The sequence below is a fragment of the Manis javanica genome, chromosome 5 (assembly GCF_040802235.1).
Source record: "Manis javanica isolate MJ-LG chromosome 5, MJ_LKY, whole genome shotgun sequence".
Classification (NCBI taxonomy): domain Eukaryota; kingdom Metazoa; phylum Chordata; class Mammalia; order Pholidota; family Manidae; genus Manis; species Manis javanica.
In genome coordinates, this window is record NC_133160.1 from 91,648,018 (window position 1) to 91,660,560 (window position 12,543).

Below are 12,543 nucleotides of genomic sequence, written 5' to 3' on the forward strand. Positions count from 1 at the left end.
CTAGGATGATTGACAAAAGTTGGGAGTTTTTGATCAAGAAAAAGTTAATAGAAGCTATCATTTAAAAAAGTTTAAGAACATAGTTAATAGAAGCTATCATTTAAAAAAGTTTGGAACTGGCCTTTAAGTTCCAAATAGGGACTGAAATCTCAATTCTTTGTTCCATTACTTATCAGCATCACAAAAAATAGTACATTTATGCTATCTCCTCAAAGTTGATAAACAGATACTAACTTGACCAACAGAAAATACCACTGAGATCGACTTAATTCCTTTGGATAATTTAAGTAACAGTTGACAGTCTTGCAAAGTAGAAATCCATTTATCCATTCTTTTTTTAAGAATTCCATCTTCTTTAAATCTAGTAGCGTAAGCTGACTGTACAAAAGCTGTACAAAAGCTTTTGTTAATCACCTCTGCCAGGTAAACCAAACCATATGAACAGGCAATGCTTTTGAATTCTTATACAGCCTCAATTATGTGTTAGTCAACTCAGGCAACCATTATGTACTCAGTAATAGGTCTGACATACCTCTGGACATCAGCAGCACTATATAAGCACACAGGCACGGGTAACCTGTTTATACCGATTTTTCCGGAATTTTTCTGAAAGTTAACATTCAAAAGTAGGGAAAATTGTAATGATATGTCTTTCTCCTTAGAGCCTTATAGTAGTAGCACTCTACTAGATTTCTTTAGTTCTATTTGTTGTATTAATAACCAGACTGCACAGAATATCACTGTAGAGAACTGAAAGCACAGTATCTTAGAAAGGAAATGTAGGATGTGTGGGGATAAATTTCTAATTGCCAGTGATTGTTGTATTTTCTTCAAAATTGAAACCTCTACCAAGGGTAGCTACAGTTATAAAGAAAAAGATTGTCTTGAAACTTTAAACTTTCATTGGTGTACATGATAATGTAACAAAATAAACAAAAACATCTAAAACATTGTTTAAAAAAAACAGCAGGAGAAGCAGCTGATCCTTAGGAAGGCACAAAGTTGCTTATTATAAAGAGTCCCATGCATTTTCAAAGCTGGTTACAATCACGACCACAGCACACCCTTGTGAGGTAGGTGTAGTATCATCTGTTGGTCATAAATGAAAAAGCTGAGGCACTGAATGATTAAGTCACTCGCCTAAGGAGAATGAGTCAACGTTGAGTCATCGTTGACCCGGCCTAACGACTCCTGACGGTCAGTCCAGGGCTTAGTCAGCGGAGCCCGGAGTGGCTTCCCTGGCTGGCACCTGGACTTAGGCTACTTCAGTTTACATTAAAGCAGAATAGTGGACAGAACTTCCACGCCAGATTTAGCTAGCTCTGAGGTGTTAATCTCAGGATTTGGGATAGGAAAAGCTGAGGCGTTTGCTCCCCGTCCCCCAACCTGTGGCAGGTGGTTAGAAGTGCTGTGGGCGATTCGCCGCCTCTTCGCAGTGATGGCAAGGAGTGACCACCAGAGTTAGCGGAGCCAGGGCACGGGGGCGGGTCGATCGCTTAACCAACGACGCGCCATCGCCTCCTTTTTCTGAAACTAAGAAAATGGTGGGAAGTCAAAGGAAAATTAAATAAACATATTGGCAACTTGTCCTAGAAGCTCAACCAAGCAAATGAAGCCTTATTGCGCGTGCTGAGCCTGCAGTTCCCAACTTGCCAGGGAAGATGGGAGGACAGGGCGACAAGGGGCACAGCGAACGTGCCTGGCAGTAAATGCGACAAGCAGCTACCCAGGCGGAAGAGCGAGGACTGAAAACCAACCTCCAGCACGCGACCGTCGGCGGCGCGAACGGCCCCCAAGTGCCCGTCAACCACGTGACTATTTTTTAAAAAACTTCTTTGCCCTTAAAAAAAAAAAAAAAAGACAGAGACAGACAGAAAGACTTCACTTCCCAGAAGCCTCTGGAAACGCACGCAGCCGTAGTTTTGCGCAGACGCCGCCAGGGCCAAACGGACAAGCTCATCACGTGGACGGTAGCCAGCCAATCCAGTTTGAACCTCATTTTTTTCCTCTCACCCCCCTTCAGGAGCGGTTGTGCGATCAGATCGATCTAAGATGGCGACTGTGGAACCGGTGAGTATTGCCTTTGGCCCCCACCCCCACCGGCCCCTGCGCTCCGTCTCCCTTCGGACACGGGCACCTCGCGGGACGGCGTTCCCAGCGCGCACGCTACCCCTCGCCGGCCCTTCTCCTCTTCTTGGGCCTGACTTCCCGCGGGCAGCAGGGGGTGCCCGGCAGCCTGGCCGCCGCGGCGTGTAGCGCACACGTTCTGGTGGGGGCCGGGGAGCTGGGGTGAGGCGCGGCGCCCGCGGAGCTGCGAGGTGGTCTGTGGTGGAGGGTGATCGGGGCCCTGGGCAAGGGATTTGGGGCCTGGGTCTCGGAATAGGAGGGCGCGGGGCTGACTCCGAGCGGGCGCCACGCTCCGCAGGGAGGGTGGGCGGCGAGTCGGCCTGGAAGGAGATGCAAAGGGAGCCCCGGGGCAGCCTTTCCCTCGCTCGCTCCGGTGCTCCAGCCCAGGGGCTCGGGTGCGGGGCGCGCGCAGGCCTTCTTTAGCTCGGTGAGCGGGGGAGCCCGTGGGCGCGCGCTGCCGGAGGGTGGGTTGGCGGGAGGGGTGTCGCAGCACGCGCGGAGAAGCTGCGACCTCGCCGAGTGGAGCCGAGAGGGGCGAGCGCGTGGTGCTCCAGCGCGCCCGAGAGTTGCCGGGATTGGCGGCGGGGGAGGCGAGAAAGGTTTGCGTGGTGGAAGAGAACCCCAGGTTGCGCGGGGAAGCTCTTAGAGTAGGATGAAGGGTGGTCGTGGTGCGAAGGGGGATCACATTGTCCTCGCCGCTCCATGCTTGAGACTGGGCTGTCATGGAGGACCGAAGGGGGAGGAGCGAGGCCTACGGATCGCTGCTGCCCGTCTGGTTGCCGGCTGGACCTGCTGCATTTCACACGCGCCTGTCTTCCATTCATTCATCCGTTCCGCCCAGTGCGCACGCCTCTGAGAATGCGATTGGTCTTGATCCATCAATTCCAACGAGTCTTTATCGTCTGGAAGATTTATAAGACACAGTATTTTGGAAATAGGAACTTAACTTTTAAAATTAATTTTCCATTTGATTATTTTATCTTTATGCCTTCTACCGGTTTTCTTCTCAATTTAGGCACCATCTTAAACTTGGTTGAAGCAAGCCGATCCCAGAGCAGAAAGTTGGTAGTTACCGCCGCCAAGAAGAGCGCAGGGTAACTGTCATATTTTGGGTTTGCCGGCACTGGCTCACTGAAACTTCTAGGCCTGTGTTGCCGTTTTAGGAATGTCACATTTCTAAGTGATACTGTTGTAGAGGCATACTGGAGTATATAAAAAATCAGAAAACGTTTGACACTCTAGAACCAGTTCTAGACCGTGGTTGCTAAATATTTTTGTGTATCTTTAATGGTAGTTTGTCATTTTGATAATCGCTCACCAATTTGCTTTGACTTTTTAAAGACTTTTCTAACGATCAAAAAGTAGTCATGGATGTATGTACAGCATAAAGAAAGACTTATGTTTCACTACATTGGTGTAAACTATCCTTAGCTTGTTGCCAGAATTTAAGTATGATTACTGTTCTTGTATTAATACCAGTTTCATTTATGTTCTTGGAAATTAGGTTGACAGCAGGACTCTTTTTTTAAGTTGCTAATACAGGTAGAATACATGTGTAAAATTTTACCTTAAAATGCTTTTAACAGGTTCTGATGTTCACTTTTTGACTGGATCTGTTCTTCCCACTGTACCAGCATCATTAAAAACATTACAGCTGGTAATAGGGGCAAGGCTAAAACGTCTAAACAATAAAACAATCGTGTGTTCTGTGACGTTTCAGTAACATAGGTCCTTTGGATTTTGTGAAGCTAGGCAGTTTTATTTCAGCAGCAAGGAACAAAACTAAAGTGTTGAAGGGCTATTTTGAGTAAATAATACGTTCTTGATATGTTTAGGATGTTGTGCCAGGTGTTCTTTAGGATACAAAATTATATAAGATATAATTCCATACCTTGTTGGTTGTAAACTTATGTAGCTTAATTCCCAGCGATGTGGTCAGTGATACAGTATATTCTTCATTCTAGTGCTGACCTGGGGAAATCTGGATACTGCATTTAAACTTGGGGAGCAGAGAAACCTAAAAACCTAAAGTTCATGAAAGTGGAAAGCCAGATTGAAAGAAACTATTGTAATGTGAGGATGTATGTAAAGTAGTACCAAAGTGTTCATTTTTAGTGAAAATGCAGATTTTTAGTACTTTCAGTGCTCCCTTGACCACAGGTTTGTCTTTTAGCATTCTCTTTGACAGTTTCAAATAGTGGGATTTTTTTTTCCAACAGCTGAATAGTATTAGGTCTAATTAAAGTATTCCTACTGAAGCCTACAAAAAGCAAATTTGTTCATTGCCATTTCAACTAGCTTGTGCTTTTTCTGCTGGGCATAGTAAGCATTTAAATAGCCATGAGTTTTTTTCTGCTTGTCCCACCTTTCATCGGCATTTGGGGAATTTTTATCTATGGAAATTATATAAAATATCAGTCATTTTCAATTTGATATGTGATTTTCCTCAAGTGTGTGTGTGTATGAGTTCAGTTACATTAAAATGTGACCTAACAAATACTGAATTTGTTGAGATCTTGATAGGGCAAATTAAAGAAAGCATTTTACCTCTTTATAGGTAATATGGCAAAATTTTGGGCATTGGGATAAACAATATTTTCCTTTTGGCATTTGAATTGTAGCTAGATCAAAACTAGACCATGTGGCTAGATTAAAATTAGACTTGATGTCGGTTGGTGATACTGATGGCAAGGCAGTTTTCCCAGGCCATCCCGCCTCTAGTGGGCCATACAGCTTTTATCTTCATTATGCATTTTTCATTATTGGGCTGTTTTTTTTTTGACTTGTAGTTCTTTTCAAGGTAAGAAGTTTTGGTTCTTTAGACTAAAGGTGTATGATTTACTTGTTTTACATTGTATTTCTTGAGTTTTTAAAATTATACAGTAATTTCATAAGTGGAATCAACTTGGATGGTCAACTGATCCAATGTTTCCATTTTTATCCTTTAGAACATGCTCTGTATTGCAGTGTTTATAAAATTAAGGCTTAAATACATATTGACAAATAATGTTGTTACATAATTCAGTGGTTTTTATTAACAAAGACTGTTGATTGACAAACAGACCTTGCAAATTAATACATGTTTTAACTTTAATGCTAGAACCCAGAACATATGTCAAAGTTCATTCGTAAAGCAGATACATTTGGTTCTGGTGTTATATTCCGAATTTCACTTCATTTTATACTTTGTACTAGTATTATGCATAATTATTTGACTTAGAGAAATCCAGTTTAGAAACACAAAGTTTACACACTGAGGTTGCAGGGAATAAAATGTTAAATGAATTAATGTAAGCTTAATCCAATTTGGACAAAATTCTAGGTGAAATTAAAAAAAATTCTTGTTTAATTTTTATGATGTTAAGAATCTGTAGAAGTCCCAGCAGTCCTGGACATACAAACAGCGTGTGAAATAATTGTTCAGCAATGGTAATTTCTACTTTTCCTTCCCTGCTTCTACTGGAAATTTCCTTGCTCTTCTGATACCTGTGAGTTACTCTTTGTCATAGACTTTTTGAGAAGTGGAAAGCATGGATTATAGTCTAATTTTAATATCTCTGACTTTGAAGACTGAAATTTCTAAGTCTAGCTGAAAAGTGGGACTAAGATACCTTGCAGTGATTTTGATTTTCAAAGGCAGTATCTAGAAGTGACAATTTGTCAGTTGTGAAGTTAAGTAAAGTTAATACTCTAGGAATGTGTTGCATGCAGGTGTACCCACGTGCATGTATACAGTTGACCCTTGAACAACTTAGGGGTTGGGGTAATGACCCCCCATGAAATAAAAATCTTCATGTAACTTCTGATTCCTCAGAAAATAACTACTGATAGCCTATATTTACTGGAAGCCCAACAGATAACATAGTCAATTAACACATGATTTGTATGTTGTGTGTAGTATATACTGTATTCTTAAAGTAAAATAGAGAAAAAATGTTTTTTCAAATTGTTGCAAATCTGAAAAAATCTCCAATGTATCTATTGAAAAAAAGCTGCATATGAGTGGACCTGCTTAGTTCAAACCTACATTGTTCAAGGATCAGCTGTACTCATCTCTTCCTGTCTTTGCTAGGAATTTCACATTGTGGGCTTTTGATGACCAATCCTTGGCTTTTAGCAAGAAATGCAAAGCTTATGATCTGCAACCCTCAGAATCTCTTCCTACTCCTATCCCTACCCTAAAAATCACTAGTGTTCCTTCAAAAGTCCTTATTCCTGTCTGGAGAAAATAAAAGGGGATCACTTCTAGAACCTAACAATGTGGTCATAAAAAGAAGGGTTTGTTTTGTTTTCCCAGTTGGAACTTTTCTCCTGTAGGAACAGTGGGAAGCTGTAGTTTAGTCCACTGGGTTCAGTTACGTTTCTGTGGGATTATGACAAATCTAAACAGCATTCAATTTCCAAGTATATGCAGTTAGAGTTCTAAGCAACTGACTAAAAATAAAAATGACCTTTTAAACACAGTCTCTAACACTGATAATAAATAATATGCAGGCAGATCTTTATTCCTTATCAACATAAAGCACTTATTATGTCAGGCACCACACTAAGTGCTTTACATGCATTATCGTTTAATCTTTACAGCAGCCCTGTGAGGTAGGTAACTGTGTGTGACTAACTTGGCCAAGATAACACAGCTAATAAGTGGTGGGGTGGAGTTCAAACTAAAGCAGCCAAGTTGCACAGTATGTGTTCTTCACCATGACAGTATTTTCAGTAGGCATGTAATGTGCTTTCTTTGTATGACCTGGAATGATTAATTTGTTAAACTTACTAGATATTTTGATACTGCTCTACAGAAAAAGTGTGGACATTTGTTTTTCGGCTTCGTTGTACTGCAGTGTTTGATAACCAATAACTAAAGCACAGAACCATAGGAAAACAGCACCTTCCAGAGTGTATCTGAGGTCTATGAATTTGATAACAAAACAAGTAGTTATATTTTAAACTGGTCCAGAAATTTGTGGGTAGGATTCTGAAGAAAGTGAACGGCCATGTCCCTTCTCCCCTTTCTCATTTGATTTCTGGACTTTATCAATTTATCAGTTAAAATATTATGCAAGTGAAACCAGTGTAGTAAGTCTTAAAAATTTGAAAATTTGAATTTACTTTTGGCTATCTTTGTACTCGTGCTAATTTTGGTGAAATGTCTATTAAAGAACTAAGCAGTTTTGAAAAAGTTTCAGTTGTAATATGTTGCTAGTATTAAAAGCTAAATTGTTTGCAGAAGGTAGTAGTAAGACTGTAAGATTTCTCTAAAACTCATGACTTTGCATGTAATTATCTTTAAGACTATACTGTACATTTGCATGTTTTGGTTGTATATTTTGAACTTAATATTACAAAATGCTGTATAGAAATTAATTTTTCTGTGCTCTGCTCATTACATTGACAGCCAATAAGATTTTAACATGTGAATTAATATTAATATTGCTATAAAAAATTCTTACAGGGTTTTATACGGTCATCTTAGGTCAGTATGCAATCACAGGTCTGATAACTTCAAGTATTAACTAAAGCAAGAAAATTTAATATTTTAATGAAAAGATAAAATCTTAGTCCTTTCTTTTTCTTTTTTTCCCCTGATTCTTTTAATATCTTGGGATAAAACATTTTATAGGTGAGAAATTCATATTTCAAGCATTCTGTTTTCTTTTTTTCTATGAAGGTCGTATAGTTCCTGAGAGAACTAGAACTCAAACCCAGGTCCTGACCCCAAGCTTTGTTGCTATTCTGTTCAGAAAAGAAACTCAAATTCAGTCAAAACTAAAAAGCCTAACTTTTCATCTTCAGTAAAACTCCTGTCTTAAGGATAAAATTGATACATAGGTCATCATTATACACATCAATTACTAATTATAAATTAATTATAAGTTAAATATAAAATCATTTCTCTGAAATGATGTACCAGATAGATAGTTTATGTGCAGTGGCATGGTGGGTGAGGAGTGATGTTTTTTCTCCACCCCGATTTGGACATGTCTACTTTATTTTTTAATATTTAGGATTGTAAAATCTCTTGGATTTTGATTTATAGATAATTTTTTGTAATTTTTTTCTTGAATTAGTAATAACATGTTCATGGTTCAAAATCAAATGGATACCTTTAGCAATCTTGTGAAGGTTTCAGCTCTATTCTCAGAATAATGTTTTTTAAATCCATTAAATAAAATATTTAGGATTATAGAGGAAACATTGAATTACAATATTCAATGTATTATGTTGAAACACATTACATTATATTGAAGTACAGTAGGATTGAGTTAACATGAAACATTAAGCATGTTGCCTGGCACAAGCCAAACTCATTTTTTATTAGTGTGAAAAACGTACCTTTTCCCTATATTCTCCAGCCACCTATTTCTGCTCTCCAAAGCATCCATTGTGAACCAGTTTTTTGAGGATTCTTCTAGAGGGCTGTCAAGAGAACTTTCTGTGACGATGGAAGTGTTCTATATATGTGCTGTCCAATGTGGTAGCCACGAGCCACACATGGCTATTGAAGACTTGAAATGTAATTAATCCAGCCAAGGAAATGAATTTTAAACTTTAACTTTAATTAAGTGTATTTTTAATTACTTGAAATTTAATTTCATATGTAGCTAATGCCTACCACATTGGACAGTACAGCTTTAGAATCCAGACATTCTGGTGTATACAAATATGCATCTTGCATTTGGCTCAGCTTTGTAAGTTACCACTGGATGTGACCAGTTTATTTGGATAAATTACTAAATTTTATCCTAGAAAAACTACTCACTGTATTAAAAATTTTCAAAAACTATCATTTGTATCGACAGTCAAAATTGTCCTAAAATTACAATTGTTCTGTGGCCTTTATGTTGTTAAAAAAAAAATGTGTGAATGAACAGTACTTTGCATTGTTCAGAAATCAAATTTGCGTGAGAGTATACAGTGAAGTCTCCTCAAGCTGCTCCCATCCAGACGGATCACTGTTAGAAGGTATTAGCACTGTCAGTTCATATTTTTCCATGCAGAGATGTGTGTGAATATATGATATATATATATGTACATATATATGCACAGGCAGATATATATATATCGTTTTAAAAAAATTAATGGTAACCAACTATATATGCTATTCTGGCACATTATGTCTTTAATATGTCTTTTAGAGCACTGCAGGTCAACACATAAAGCTTTCACTTTTCTGATGGTATTTGTATTACATGGTTTGGTATTAAAGCAATTATTTCTATATTCATTGACATTTAGGTTATTTCCAACCACTTGCTATTTCAGTGCTCTGGTCAGTAACCTTTTACCAATATGATTTCATACATGAGGTAGTATATCTCTTAAGATAAATGTCTTGGTAATAAATTAAAATGTAAAAAACTACTAGTTAAATAATGTACTTCTGCTACTGTATTGGGTGGGTATCAGGCTACAATTTTTTTTAGAGCCTCCCCACCTTTAATCCATGTTTCTTAAGGGTCTCCCCTATGCATTTCCAGACTTTGTTAATCATTCCCTTGATTTTCACAGTCTCATTATTTTTAGAGGTTTCTTCAATGTGTGCATCATATCTTTCAGCTTTGTATTTTAAGTCTGGAAAAGAAAAACTTAGGTGATGTGTAAGGAAATGACAATATTGGTACTGTTAGTTGAAGTTCCTAAGAGAAAATTTGCTGAACACCTTTGCTGGGTTATAGTTTGGCGTCAGCTTCCTGAAATTTCTACCAAAGCCCCTTTTGGGGAAACTAGTGGGCAAAATCATGAATGTGTTCTGGGAGGAGGACCCTACAGTTGTTAACTGGTGCGGCTATGATGTGGGCCAGTTAAGGAATTTTCAGTTAGGAGACTGGTCTTTGGGAGTCAGCCGCACTCTATCTTGTTTTAAAAGTAGTTTTAAGCTGAACTTTTCTGGTGTGAATTTCTTAGCTATTCCATAGTAGGGCACAAAGGAGAGAAAAGGAACTTTGTTAACACATGAGTAAGCTGAGTTTAAATATAGATTAAAGTCTGAGCCAGACACACCATGGTAATCAGTGTTTCCTTTTGTTTGTTTGTTTGTTTTTTTAAGGGCAAAATAATAAGCCTCTTACATCATAATCAGCCATCAAATGAATGTACTCTGAATCACATTGCTCCTGTCTGGACTGTTGCTCTCTATATCTGGTGCACACCTGTCTTTCTTGGATCTCTGTTGACTGCGCCTGATTCCTTTCCCTCTCATCTGATTTCTGTATTGCACCCTTCTTTTGTGTCCCTTCTCTCCCTCTGGTTTTTTGTTTGATTTTAGATCACATCTCCAGCAGTTTTTTGAGAAAAGGTACATGAAGGTTAAAAATTTTTGAGACCTTGCAAACTAAACAATATCATATCTGTAGTTTGGCTGGAGGTAAAATTCTTTCAAGAATTTTGAAGTCATTGCTTCGCAGCCATCATAAGCTGTTGATAGTCAGAAATTATTCTATGGATAGTTTTTTTTTTTAACGTAACCAGTTCCTGTCTCACTCCCCAGGAATTTGTAGACTGTTTCCTTGTCCACACTTTACAATGACATGCATTAGTATGGACGTTTTCATACATTGTACTGGGCACTCATTGGACTTTTTAAAAATATGGCAACTCATATCCTTCACTTCTGAGGAATTTATTCTTGATTTTTCTTGTTCTCATTATCTATTTTTGCTTTATTTTCTAGGAAATTTTATTTACTTGCCGCTTGTTTTTATCTCATAATTTTAATTACCAGAGGTTTTCTCTCTCTGATCTTCTGAATGTTCACTTTTATAGCTTCCTGTAATTCATGCAAACTCTAAACATCCTTTTGAGGATATATATATATCCATACACATACATATACATACACACATACATACATTCATATTTTTTTTTTCATGGAAAAATATAATTTATTTGGCTTTTCTTTAAATTCTCTCAGCAGTGTTTTCAGTTTTTTTTTTTTTTTTTGACAGGGCATCTCTCATATTTATTGATCAAATGGTTAACAACAATAAAATTCTGTATAGGGGAATCACATACATTCATATTTTTAAAGGCTTTTTCTTTTCCTTGCCTGTTTCTTCTAAGTTGCTTATTTTCCTTTTCTTTTTCTTTTTGAACTCAGTGTGGCATAATCTTAGTGACTTGAAATAGGGGGAAGGGATTGAGGGATCTAGTTACTTCCCAAATAGCTTTTAAAGAGTTCTTTTTTTTTTAATTGAAGTGTCGTTGATATACAATTTTATATTGGTTTCATATATACAACACAGAGGTTTAGTGTAGTTATCCATATTATTAAATCCTTACCCCCACTGGTACAGTTACTATCTTACAGAATTCTCTTAAATTTACTTCTTTTATTCACTCATATTTCTAAAGGTGCTGCCAGTTCCTGACACTGTAAGGATCTAGGTTTGTACATCATCTAGTTAACCACTTTTCCAGCTACATTCCAGCTCTTTTCTTTTTTGAGAAGGAACAAAATTAGAATCATTCATTTATTCAAACACTTGAGTACCTATCATGTGCCAGGAACATTTGAGTGCTCATCCAGCTTTTCCTTACCTTAAATTTACCAAATTTCTAAACAGAAAGAAAGAAGTAACACTTAACCATGAAAATTTATAAGTAACTTATTGTTGCATTCTGCTTGTAGAATACAGTGTTACAGCTTTTCTATAACTAAGCAAAAAGTGCCAGGAATAATAAGCCTACTGATAATTTGCAGCATTTATGTACTGAAGTGCCAGTGCCTTCAAGTGCAGGAATGAATAGAACTAACAGCTAATTTGCAGGATTCATAAATAAAAGCTGTACAACTCTACTGAGGAATACAGTTGAGGACTTAATAAATGAAGAACCATACTTTGTTTTTGAAAAAGATCTAATACTGGACAGATGTTAATTTTTCCTGAATTTAATATCTTAATTCCATATAAACTGAGTCAAAATGCCAAAATCTTTGCAGTGGAATAGGGAGCTGTCCTGTGTGCTGGGCCTTAGGCAGCTTTTGTGTGCTTGCTAGCTTAGAATACTCTTTATGCTTCAAAGGCTTGTGAAATAAAGACTTACGTAATGGAAAGATCACCAGCCTAAAATATTTACTCTGACTCTATAGAAAAGTTTGTAAGCTTCTGCCTTATAAAATGATTGTGAAGTTTATTTGAAAGAGTAAACAAATGAGAATTGGCAGACCATTTTTGAAAAGAGTAAAAGGGAATGGGGAGCTTGCCTTACCTATAACAAAAAAACATTGAACTTTTAAAAATGTGATACTGGAGTGAGCGGGGAATGACACATCACTGGAACAACTGATCAGTCAGATTGTAGACTCAGGTGCATGTTTGGGCTTCAATGTAATTTTGCTATAATGAATTTGGAACATTTGGAACTTTAATATTAAAAGAAAATAAAAATAAATCTGTAGTCTGAGCAACTAGGTGT

The 12,543-nt window shown here is 37.8% G+C and overlaps 2 protein-coding genes across 5 annotated transcripts in view; one reads left to right on the forward strand and one right to left on the reverse strand.

Annotated features, from left to right (window-relative positions):
- Positions 1–1,931: 1,931 nt before the first annotated feature.
- EIF4E (eukaryotic translation initiation factor 4E) overlaps positions 1,932–12,543 on the forward strand; it is a 38,893-nt gene continuing 28,281 nt past the window's right edge. The window contains exon 1 of one of the 4 annotated variants that reach the window (XM_017678679.3): positions 1,932–2,070. In XM_017678679.3, the coding sequence (XP_017534168.1) occupies positions 2,053–2,070 (18 nt within the window). In that variant the 5' untranslated portion in view covers positions 1,932–2,052. Of the gene's footprint in view, positions 2,071–3,142; positions 3,222–5,536; positions 5,557–12,543 lie in introns of those variants that run through there. The other 3 variants (XM_017678681.3, XM_073237268.1, XM_073237266.1) reach the window with 3 other exon arrangements.
- LOC140849698 (uncharacterized) lies at positions 2,167–5,482 on the reverse strand. Its single transcript, XM_073238041.1, has 3 exons — positions 3,695–5,482; positions 2,262–3,029; positions 2,167–2,200 (listed from the first exon to the last, which is right to left on the reverse strand). The coding sequence occupies exons 2-3, from the start codon at positions 2,849–2,851 to the stop codon at positions 2,167–2,169; spliced, it is 624 nt and encodes a 207-aa protein (XP_073094142.1). The 5' UTR covers positions 2,852–3,029; positions 3,695–5,482.

Coding starts and splice junctions, on each gene's coding strand:
- LOC140849698 (XM_073238041.1), bottom strand. CDS start 2,851: ATGACAGCCCAGTCTCAAGCATGGAGCGGCGAGGACAATGTGATCCCC. Junction 2,201..2,261: donor CCCGGCCCCCACCAGAACGT/GTGCGCTACACG, acceptor GCGGGAAGTCAG/GCCCAAGAAGAGGAGAAGGG.